The 12,634-nt window shown below is 40.9% G+C and overlaps 1 protein-coding gene across 1 annotated transcript in view; it reads left to right on the forward strand.

The window, feature by feature from the left end:
* Positions 1-12,634, forward strand: part of LOC138627222 (single-stranded DNA-binding protein 2) — a 52,978-nt gene that overhangs the window by 23,978 nt on the left and 16,366 nt on the right. The window contains exons 3-4 of the mRNA XM_069709419.1: positions 2,590-2,651; positions 2,961-3,045. Of these exons, the coding sequence (XP_069565520.1) occupies positions 2,590-2,651; positions 2,961-3,045 (147 nt within the window). The remainder of the gene's footprint in view (positions 1-2,589; positions 2,652-2,960; positions 3,046-12,634) is intronic.

Below are 12,634 nucleotides of genomic sequence, written 5' to 3' on the forward strand. Positions count from 1 at the left end.
CATCCACATCGCTTTACAGTGTATCCTCAGGCTCAGGAAACAAGAACCTAGAATGGTGATTCACAAATCAGACCCAGATACCTACGTAAGTACCAAATCACAAACAGACAGCTACGAAGAACAGGCAACAGAAACCACACATCCCTGTCAAACTAAATCGACGGCTCAAACTGTTGTAACAAAAATACACTTAAACCTTTACAGAATACAACAGGAGGAAAATAAAATCTTTAATAAGGTGGAAAGAAAACTGCAACAGCGCAACCTACATCTGCCAGTAATCATGCTAAAGGGATCTCAGTGTAGCATGGTGAAGGTAAATGAAAGAACCTCCCGGGAGTGCAGACCACAAGAAGACAGGATATGCGGGCACAGTCTGTGCTTTTTTCTTTTTTTTCTTCTTTTTTTTTCTCTACGCTTTCCAGATGAAGGGAGAATTTAAAAAAAAAAAAAAAAAAAAACGCGCACCAGAAAGCGTCCTGACCTGAACTGTTTGTAATCTTGTTTGGACTGAGCTACAGCCAATTAAATGTGAAAAATGAGGGATGTCATGCCCATTCTGCATTTTGTGTACCATTTGAGCGTTTGTGAGGAAGAAAATTCTAATTTGTCATGGTGAATATGGATATTGCCGGCTGCTGCCATGATGTTTCAAATTAACTGATGCATTTACAAGACTGCTAACTTAGATTGAAAGCATGTGGGATAAACAAATAGAGGCAGTTCCTAACCCTCCCCGGCATACTTCAAAGCAAGGCATTCCTTCTAAAAGTCCCTGTGTCTGATACGCAGCTGAGGTCAGGACAGTCTGATTGAAAGTGCAGTGATACAGTGTTTCCTGTTATTTTAGCGCTTGTTCACGCTGCTACTAGAGCAGGTGGCACAGTAGTATTTTTCTTCTACCCATATGAAACATTTCAGTGAATGCAATTAAAAAGATGAGGTCACTCTAAAAGTCGGAGAGAAAGAGTGACGTAAGCCTGTTTATAGAAGGAGAGGCAGACGAAACAATAGTTTCACAGTCTGATCGCAGTAGCCTGACTGCTGCTCATAGTTGTTATTCAGACTGTTAGGTTTCTTTGTGTGCACATCCGTGGACAGTATGTACAAATATAAATTGTCCCTACCGAGGGTGATGTCAGACATCACCTTGACAGAGGTCTTAAGGCATCAGCATGCTTCACCTGAGGTGCTGGTCTGATTGTTCAATGGTGTCTAAAGCCCTCCTAACCCACACCTTTTGTTGGTGCTTGACAATGGAATTGATGGTTGCGGTTGCTTTCCTTTCTTGCACAACACATATGAAGTTGACAGTGATAACAGGGGCAGGTTTATTACTCAAAATTTATAGTCATTTTTTTTAAACAATGGACAAAAGCAAGCTTCTCTTGTCAGCCAATGAAACTATTCAGCTAGTTTGCTACTTAAGATAATGTTAGCTTCATATTTTGATCACACTGTTATCAATTCTCTATGAAATTGCTTAGAGCTGACATACTTTGACAAACAAGACAAAAGTTAGATTCATGCTTTATTAAGTATTTTCCCGAAAATAGAATATTTCGTTTTAAGATTTGGGTTTTTTAGTATAGAGATTATCTCAGATAAAACACCTGGTTTTGGGATTGGTCAGGTGTAAAATCCAATAAAGGGCAGGACAGAGCTGCTAACGTTAATCGTAATCCCTGAGGTATCCAGGACCAACCCTCACAAGGCGATTAAACTGTACACAATCGACATCTTTGTTGTGAACTGAGCTTTTTTTTTTTTGAGTAACTGTAACTAGTAATTGCCACTGGCCGTGGAAGTAACTGTTGGTTATAGTGTAGCTGATTTTTGCTAAGCTGTCAATAGACAATACTTTCTTTAACTGACAAACCTGACAAGTAAGAAGTGTTTCTCCACAAAATTAGATCTGTAACTTTTCTTTTCAACAAAAAACTGCCTTAAAGGTGAATTCAAGTCAAATTATTTATTTTAGCCCAATATCACAAGATGACTGCATTAAAAGACAGATTGTCTGCAAGTATGTGCCACAGCCCCAATTTGGCCTCTCCTGATGATGGCCAGTATTGTACCCCAACTTCACGTACGGCAGTTCAAGAACTACTTCTCACAAGTTTGGACACGGAGTCATACAAGCCAGCTCATTTCAAGCATACCCCAACTCTCATTAATTGTTTTTGGAAGACTGTGAGGAAGGAATGAAGGAGGGAAATGGAGTAAAGAAAGGAATAAATACTGTAACTGTAAAGGACCAGACTGAAGGTGTGTGGGTTATATAAAGGTTTGATGGGGCTCCTCAGGCTGGTATATGTCTCTGACCTCATCCTCCATACACCTCCTGACTCAGAAAACATATTCGTACACTTTCACGTACTCGTGAATAGACGGGCTTTCAGGCACACGTAAACCCACTTATCCACTTATGAGTCTGAGAATCATAACATAATTACATAATGGCATGTGTTATAAGAATTCCCTGGCTCCCTTTTCAACCTTGTAAAGCAGGTAATTCGGATGTCAGGCATGTTTTTATACTCAATATGTTTCTGAAGCGTCTCATTCTCTCTCTGTGTGTCTGTCAAGATCCGATGGGAGAAGAACATCACATTAGGAGAACCTCCGGGGTTCCTCCACTCATGGTGGTGGTGAGTGTTTTTGTGTCTAATGAGTCCACATATATTCTCGTTAATGTTGTTTTTCTTTATTCCATCACTGACACGACTGAATAAAATGATCATTTACTCTCCTCCTCCTGTTTTTATTTTTTTTATGTCAATACTTGTCCCCAAAAGCTCTTCTTCAATTTGCTGTTTGCCAAGTGTAACTCTGCACTTCAAGTCATCTATTACATCTATTGTCTTGATGCTGGATTACCATACAACCTAGAATTTGTCTCCCTGAGGCTTTTATTGTTTGTCTTTAATCGCCACTTGCTCTAACTGCCTTTCTTGTAGTGTTTTCTGGGACCTGTACTGTGCAGCTCCAGAGAGACGAGACACATGTGAGCACTCCAGTGAGGCCAAGGCTTTCCATGACTACGTGAGTCTACACTAATATTGTGTTTTCCCTCTTTTCCGGCACAGTGTCCCTCAAAGATTATTGCAGGGAGATAGATGTTATATTATAAGGGCATTAAGGTTTTCCATAATCTTGCAGACAAACAGACAAAGAAACAAACTGCACCAAAAACATAACCTCCTTGGCTGAGATGACAATGACACAGAGTGGCTTGTTGCATATTTAGATCATAAAGGTGGGACAACCTCATTCAGTTTGTCACATCTAATCCGGGAACATTATGCTTCATACTGTTTGGTCATGCGATGCAACTTGTACTTAGAAGCTGGTGAAATGTTTTTATCTCTTTACTAATCTTGACCTGAGGTGCTGTTTAATTGAATGCTTGTTGTGATGTTCAAACTGTGTGATAAAGTGTATAGAACGTACTGTACTGTTTAGTGTTTTGTACCTGTTGTTTATACTCTGCCAGAGCACGTACACAAAAAGTAGTGTGAGCACGTTGCGCTGATGAGCAGACTGGGCAAGAAGACGGTGGCCTCTGTGGTGGAAACGTTGTTTAGTGCTGTGTTTTTTCAGTGTTGCTCCACTTCACTCCTGTAATTCCTGCACATCAAGGCATGGGTTGACTCAGTCATGCGCCATCCAGTAAGTGGAATACAATGGGCAGTGCCAGCGTTCTTGAAGTTTTAGATTAACTGGTGACTAAGAGAGGTGAAGTGTGGCTCTCCTCTCTCTGGGAGTTCTGAGGTGTGTGTGTTTGTGTGCGTGTTTGTGTGTGTGTGCGTCTGCATGCGTGTGCATGCGTGTGTGTGCATGTGTGCGAGATCGGGTCTTCTCTCTACTGCTTTTCATGTTGTTGTTTTCCCTCTGCAGGCTGAAGTCTGACTCATCAGATTTGTCTGTACTGTGGTTTATTGAGATGTATTGTTGGAAGTGCACAGGTCAGGGGTTTCTGCCTACCCCAGCAGGATCTTCTCTCTCTTCCCTCTCTGTGGTTCGCTCCCTCTTTCCTTTAAGCTTGCAATCCTTTAGAACTGGTGGGTGCTCTCTTCTCTTTTATCTTCTTGCTGTAGGTGTGTGTGTGTGTGTGTGTGTGTGTGTGTGTGTGTGTGTGTGTGTGTGTGTGTGTGTGTGTGTGTGTGTGTGTGTGTGTGTGTGTGTGTGTGTGTGTGTGTGTGTGTGTGTGTGTGAGAGAGTGTGAGTGTGAGTGTGAGTGTGCATACGCAGGTGATGCTGCTGATGCTGGCGATGATGATCAGGGTGATGAATAGGCACTCCACGGACGAGGCAGCGATGTGATGATGTCATCCCGGCTCCGGCGAAAGGAGCTGGAGGGCAGCACGACCTCAGCCCAGAGAGACAAACAGAAAAGGAGAGGAGAGAGGGGCACACTTAGATACAAAAGTAACTAGAACACATAGGGTTCTTCGGCTTGTTGAGAACCCTTTTTGGTTCCTGGTGTAATCCTTTTGGAATCCTCATTTCTAAGACATAGAAACATTCAGAGGGATAGAAGGAGACAATAAGAGGGAGAAACAGAAAAAACTTATTTCTGATTTGCACCAATTAATCTAAAATGCATCTCAACACAAAAAAACAAGCAGAACACATTCACGGTAATTTAATCTGAATGTAGTCAAGATGATGACAGCAACAGGATCTTGCTGTTTAGACTTATCTGATCAGAATCAATTCAATTCAGAAATCATTCAGAGTAAATCTTAACGTCATTAGCAAAGGCCACCAGCAGCATCTTATTCTTACATTTCCTGCAGGGATGTAATCAGAGAATTATAATTAGACCAATTGTAATTAGACCAAGGTCACTTTCAATCAACTGCTCCAATGCTGCGCTGCTTCTCGGATCCAATCAGAGGTAGTACCCACATATCTGCTGCTCAATTAAAACAGAATGGGGGGACAACCGCGGTGGACGTTGTTGCAAAAAGTAGCACGCTTTAATTTGATGCTTGTGTCTCTCTTTCAGTCTCCTGACTTTGAGACTGATGGAGATTTTAATCAGACATTTTCATGGTAATTATTTTCAGATAGCTAATTACTGAGTGAAGTCCTAATTAATGCTGGGCAGATGTAGGAGCTCATTCGCATCATCTTTGTGTCCCTTTCCTTTGATAATTGATGGGATTGTGACAAGGCTTTTGACTTCATTTGCCCACTTATACCAGTTTGAACCAGATACAATTGTCTTTGTGTGAATCTGATTGAAACAAGCAGTTTCGTTTGTGTTTTTGTGTTCCCTCTGTTTACACGCGCATCATGGAGATCATATAAGTAGATTTGAGTGTGAGGATGGTCTTCTAGAACATTAATACAGTAATCTAATGTTAAAAAGGAAAGAAAGAAAAGACTGATGAACAAAGTGAGGAGAGATGCAATGTTATTGATTTCCATCCTCAGACAAGGCTTTTCAAGCATCAGAAAGGCCGTTTACAGTTCTGTTAAGTGCTTTGTAAATTGTGTTCTCAATACTAAATGAGCGGTTTCCATTTGCAAAGGCCCATGGAGCCATAAAAACAAGCTATTTTTAAATTCTTATGCTTGGCCCGGAAATGACCTTATTAGAAGCAAAAGTCAAAATCGTTTCTGTCTTTGAGGAATAATAGCTGTACCATCTTGCAGCAAAAACACAAACATAAAGGCATATAATACAATTATATCGCAATGCATGAAGATAATTAATTAAGAGAAATATGGTTGAATCGTATATTTTGAACTGATTTCTGCAGGAACAATAAAGTGGTTTCACTACTGAAAGCAAATTTTTGCCCCAACGAAATATCTTACCATGGTAAAGGCAAATTAAAGTGGAGTGACAAAGAATAGAGTCAGCATGAAATTTCTCGCTAGACCATATTAGGAATATTAACAGCATATCAGACCCTTTAAAATGTTTGCTGTACTGAAAAATGGCCCTCTTAATTGAAATACAAACGTCTCAGTATGAATTGTGTTAAGTGCATTGGTGCATGATTGTGTATTTGTGTGTGGCCCTTTTTTGCAGAATAATTACACATGTACAAATACGCCTTAGTGGATTCATCTTGCAAGGTCTGAAAGAGACAGTCTGGAGGTTAGAGAAGCAGACTGGTACAAGGAGGACTGATGGAAAACAATGTAAGAGCTGCACTCTGAACCAGGCTTCATTGAGAAAGATGCCCAACTTGTGATTTTAGGAGATTATCAGTGTCTAACATTTGCACTGGTCACACTGTGCAGCGTCCAGATAAGAACATGCTTTAACTGAAGCAAGTCGCTGGCTAAAACACTCTCCTTGATGAATCATGGGTTTCGTTTAAAAGAGGGATTATGAAAATGTGGTTTGAACTGAAATGTAGGTGGTTGTGGAGGTCTTTTAAGGTCTGAAAATGTAGTTTTCAGTGGCTGTGCTTTTAGCTGCACATGTTTATCTCATTAATGTGTGAATCTCTGATAGATTCTCTCTGAGGAAAGGCCCAAAAAACTACAGATTCTAGTAAAACAACCAGAAGACAAATGGACACTCCATTGATTAATCTGTAGTTATTTTTAATTTAGATCATAGAATGTGAAATCAAAAGTATAATGGCCAACAGAGCTCAAGAGTAATTAATGCAATTTAAACTTCCTTTACTTGCCAAAGGAAACACCGTTGTTAACACTTGTTTTGCTTTAATTTTGAAAGGAGTTTCAGGAGTTATGTTTACTGTTCCATTCATTTGAACAAGAAGTTAGGATACGCAATTCCTTCTTCCTCTAATGTTGGACTGAGGGCAAACTGGATGCTCCAGCAGCTCATAATCACTTCTTGTGGTAAAATGTGGTATTATGAGAGACAGGGTTTGCTGGTTAGTATACTAACTTCATTATATGTCTCTGGAACACAATGCATAGACGTTAGCACTGCTACTTCTTTACTTTTCTGTGGAATTTTTTGTTAATTTTTGAATGCTTTAAACTTAAAATTGTACATATTGCACCTTTAAGAAAATACATAGTTGCAGTGCATTAATTTGTCTTGGCCACAATTGAAAAAATGCCGAGCCTCAAATGTCTTGTTTTGTCTGACCAAAAGTCCAGAACCCCAAATCATTCAATATCCTATGACACGTGATATCCTCTTATGTTTGCTTCACATGTTAAGTCCATATTGTAGACACATACTGTGGATTGTAAGTTGTGAGTAGTTTATGTGAAGAGTTTTTCCTTCTTAGTTTTTTTTTTTTTTTTTCAATTTTAGAGGAATTTTTTTTTCGCAAAAAACGATGTGCTTCGCAGTTCAGTACAGTATTTGTCTTTAGGGCACTCATGACCTCTTCGCTTTGTTGAGAGATATCTTCATTACCAGGTTGAAAGCCACAGTTTTAAGATGTCGATGTTGCTAAATTGGTAAAACTGCAGTAAAACTAATTGTGATCGCACCCTACTGTCTGCCTGCACAAGGCTAAATTACTTAATATGAACAAAGAGGGTGACAGTTGGAGATCGAGCAAACATAAAATGTGCAGTAGACAGGCAGCAGTTTTACAGGCAAGTATTATAACAAGGGGAGCCTGGTATCATTGTGTGGCATCACTGTGGGAGATAGCAGGCGCACAGCAGTTAGAGGGGAAGAAGAGATCAAGAGGCAGCGCCAAGAGCAACCCCCTTTGATAAAAATGCTCCGTCTCTCGCTGCCAGATCTTACATTCATACTCTCCCACTCACGCATGGAAATGTATTCACACCGCTCAATTTAACAGCAGCGCACATATGCTGTCATTATTGTAAAGCTAAAGGATACACAGATTTGTAAATATATAACAACAGCACTGCGTTACTCATTTACATACTGATGCACTCTTCATGTTTGATGAGCACAAGTGCACACATATTGTACTGTGCTGTCTGTGAGAGGCTGAAGGACAGACAGGGTTTAACTGAGCACAGCTCCTGCCTGCAAAGAGGAACATGTGTGGCGTGTGAATGTGTCCCGTTACACTAAGCACAAGGACACTTTGGTACAGCAATTGTTGGACAATACTTCTGAATGAGTCAATATAAAGGGGCTTTAGCTCGAGTCCCTCTGGTTATTTTCTTTCAGTGCTGATATTTTGCAACCTTAATAACCCAATTATACATAATACTTTCAAAAAAGTTGCAATAGAAAATGTTGTTATTTTGAAATGATTAATAATTAATGTTTAATTTCCCCGAAGCACTGCAAAGATGGCAATGTGAGCTGACCTTTTTCTGGCTACAATTTCCACTTGTACCCAAGAAATATCAAAACATAAAGGGCAGGTTGCCATGAAATTCTCTGAGCACATTTATATAACAACCCAACCTTTTTGCAGCTATGCTATAAAATGTAGGACTTTTTTTTTCTCCCCTAAACCCGTCTTCTCAGGCAGAGCTGCCTCCCAGGAAGCTCCAACCATTCGAAAGTCAGCAAAACTTTTGCAATCTTCTGAGCTCATTCCCTAGATTTTTCAAGCCTTTTTTGCATATTGTTGCAGGTACCACAGGCCGCATTAAAACATTTTAAAAGATAATTTTACATCTTGCTAAAGCAAATTATGAGCTTAATATTGGTGCGTCTGAATTCAGTTTTTCTCCTTGGTTTGCAACTTTTAAATATTATTATAATTTATCAGGATATGATGCTAAAAAAGCCCAAAATTGCATTATATTTGTTCAGAAAAGTTGCTACAAATTCAACCATTCCTGAGTGCAATGATTACTTTAAAAAAAAAAAAAGCATGAGCAGTAAACAAACCTGACAACAGCTTGACTCAGTGGACTTAAATGCAAATCTGAATTTAGACCAGACCCTGAATTTGTTTGTGTGTGCATGCCTTTGAACAGAGAAAAATTAAGTGGACAGAAACAACCTAGAAACAGAGACTCTGTTGGCTCCAAGTATTGTGGGTAACAAGCTGATTCCAACCAGTGGAGAACCAATGGGGGATGCAGAGACCCCCAGTCTGTTTCCAGGGAAACAGAGCTCTTTCTCCTCCTCCCCCCCACAACCCTCTCCCTCTCTCTGTCTCCGTCCATGTCTCTCTACCTCTCTCTCTTAAACCCTCCCATGTTCCTTCTTGGCGGTGTTGAGGAGGAGGGAGATGTGGAGGTGACTCACTGTAACATCATTGCCATGGCAATGAAGAGCGAGCTCAGTGAAGAGGGAGAGAGGGGAGGAAAATAACGGGAATTTCCATAGGTTGAGTAGGGAGGGAAATGGTTGTCACAATCTCCAACAGTTTTTTAAAAAACAGGGGAAATTTCTGTGTTGTGTGCCTACTGTGTGTCTGGCTGCTTATACTCGAGGATTTGTTTAAGAAACCACTCACTCTGTTTCATTTCTCCCTTCCTTGCTCGTCCCCTTCTCTCTCTGTACACTGCTTCATCTTGTCTCTTTCACATCAGCAGGTTTTTTTTTCCCTTGTCTTCATTCACTATGCCTATCTCTGCCTCTGTTCTCTCGCCTTCTACATTCCTCTTCATGTCTGTTGCTTCCTCTCTGGCTGGCCTGTTGCGTACAACCCTCTTGTCTCAGAGGAGTGTGTTTATGGTGTATTATGCCTAGTCATGTCACATGCGTGTTTAGACACGCCGCGATGGTGTGTTTGTGTGATATGCACGCCTTGCTGCTCGCTACAGGGCAAAGGCAGAGATGAGGTCATGGTGGAGAGTGTTAACTGAGGGCAGGAAAGACAAGCATGTGTAAGAAAACAAAGAGGAAAAAGCAGTGACAGCTCTGATACAGAAGATGAATTTCTAGTTTAACAGCAGTTATTATTATTGATTATGAAAATAAGGGGCTTTGTCAGGAGCTTATGTTATGAGTCTGCAATAGTCTGAGTTAATGCACTATTGCTATCTAAGCTTTGACACATGCAGCTTCATCCAGAAAGATTATTTCTGTTTAATTCTAACTGAGGTCAAAGTTGATGTTTTGTAGTCACAAGCGACTTGGAATTAAATATTTTCGTTTGAAATCATTCAAGGTTAGCACATATTTTTCACATTGGACAGTGTGTTCTTTCACATCGTCTGTATTCCCTGACCTGTCTGCGAGAGAAGTCATAGAAATGCTGCAAATGTTTATACAGCAGCAGTCTCACAGGTTATGTGTGTGAAAAGGATTATAGTGAATGATCCAGAGATTGAGCAGTAGAAGTGGCGGCAGGAGTACGCAGGAAAAGTAGGAGGGCAAAAAGAGAATGCTGACACGATCAGACTGGCACGTTATCTCTTTGACCCCAACTAACCCCAGTGCTTTTTTTGCTGTTGTAGACACCCATATCCTTATCTTGTGCTGTCTCTTACGTGTGGCCTTCTAACTCTAGAAGGACTGCAAAATGAGACAACTTCTGACGAGTTCCTCCTGTGGCTACTGTAGGTCTTTGTATCGACAGCTCTGTCAATTTTCTATCTCTTCAATCTTGGCAATTGCACTGATATGTTTGAAAAGAATAGATATGACTCGGTCAACGATGGCATAGTTTGTGGATTTTTGTGGATCGAAATTCTGTGCGCAGATAGAAAAGACCGTGATATAGTCGCCTCTTCATCTCAAGCCGTGTCGTTTAAATCTGCCTCTGTGTCTTTCCACGTTCTCCTCTGTGTTCAGTCCATCTCCCTTATCTCCCCCCAGTGTCGTTGAACCGAGTAAGATAGTGGTGGGAGAAGTGTGACAACCCAGCACCAAATCATTTTTAACTCCGTACTGTATCTGACAGCGCATCAGCCTTTGACTCCACCTCACATATTATACAGCTCCTTGCAGCCTTAGAGATGTTTACAAGGGTCGATAATGACATCAGTGATAAAGGAAACACGGCCAATGCTCCCTCCCCCCTCCCTTACCCCTTCCATTGTCCTCTCCCCCCTCTGTGCAGTTGATATCACCCACCTGTAATCGCCCAGTGAGACCGAGCAGATTAGTGCTGTGCTGCCATTTTACCAGGTAATCACCTGTGATGTTACACTAGAGAGTGTCTGGGAGCTAGTGGGAATTCTGTTGTGCAGGATAATGTGCTGCCGAATGTGATGAAGATTGCAAAGGTTTCAAAGAATTCACGTACTGAGCAGTGAGAACTAGGATTGGGCCAGAATGAAATAAAAAAAAAAAAACATTAAATTCAGAGAAACATTTTGTTTTTCATTAAGAAATGATTTTATGTCATACACACAAAGCTCATTTCCTCACTTCATATCCGCCATATCGCCTGTTGTCCTCCCCACAGCCTTGATAACGCAAAAATAATTTGTTTGTGTGATATTTCCTACTTTTAGTTATTAAAAGAATTCCTTTTCCTATTTCTCAAATAGTTATGGTTATTATCACTGTGTTTTCATTTTTCCTTTGTAACCCAACCTAAACTAGTCATTGTAATACGCATTCAAGAGTCAGATTTTTTTTAATCTTTTAACATTAAACATTAAAGTCTTACATTTGGATTAATGGTTTATGAACAAATGGAACGACGCCTGCGAGCAAGTTCAGGCAGTCAACGCGAGCTGCTCCGCTCTGCATCACGTGACATGCCACATACATCATAATCATCTGACATACATGTTCTCCAAATTTGGCGGCCTATTTAAGCTGGGAAATTTCCCATCTCCCCCTTTTTGCCTGTCAACAACACTGGGTTTTGGTGCAGATCCTCGCAAAGCACTCTGCAGGAGGCCACTTGAGCCTGAACAAGTGAGGGGGCCTGAGTCCCAGGTGGAGCCACCGGGTGCCTGCAAGACGAGCACGAGGGACAATAAGGAAAGTGCGCCATACTTGAATAATATGAGCCGTGACGGAAAGTCTGAGGCATGCAGTGATTGGATAAATGGGACGAGTGGGAGGCAGGGGGAGAGAGGATACGTGTGTCTAGAAGGAGAAAGGAGTGAATGAACCTGGCTCAGATTCAATATTGAACGGGAGGATACTCCCAATTACATGCACTATGCTGCCTTCTGTTGTAAGGACCTTAAATATAAACTGCCTAGAGATGATATATGTTTTGATTTGGCGCTATAAAAATTAAACGTGATATGGGTTTGGTCCAGAAGATTTCAGACGTGACTCGACTCGACTCGGTCCAAAAAACTTGGACTTGGTTCAGATACTTACAAGCAGCTGTGGTACAATGTGGTTAAACAGCAGAGGTGTGGGATGAAGAGCGTGGAGACGACACATTTTTACACTCGCTGCTGTTTTACTGGTGTACCATATGGCATGTTTTGGTTCAGAAAGGGAGCTTAGAATGCCAGAGGGTGATTTTAAGCCTGTCTGCCTTTAAAGTGAGTTTGGCTCTGGATTCAACAGTGGAGTGTGTGGATCTCTCTTGCCACAGGAGAGTGTGAATAATACATGGTTAAAAGCAGAGCACACCCATTCTCATCTCTACCCTGCTAGCACACTTCTTTTTTTGTCTGTCTCTCTTACTTTTGTGCCGCCTGGCAGGATTTTCTTAGTTCAAACTTTTAGTTAGAGATTCTGTAGTTATACTTTTGACAGTGATTGACAGACGAGAAAGTTATATTCTGCGCATATACACCAATGCAGAAATCAATCTCCTCATTGTGTTTCCACTGTCACACTTTAATGTGCATATTAGAAAGTTTGTGTGCG

Source organism: Brachyistius frenatus, unplaced genomic scaffold, assembly GCF_029030835.1.
Source record: "Brachyistius frenatus isolate BFR_SWC_R1_liver_20210118 unplaced genomic scaffold, ASM2903083v1 Contig_83, whole genome shotgun sequence".
Lineage (NCBI taxonomy): Eukaryota > Metazoa > Chordata > Actinopteri > Embiotocidae > Brachyistius > Brachyistius frenatus.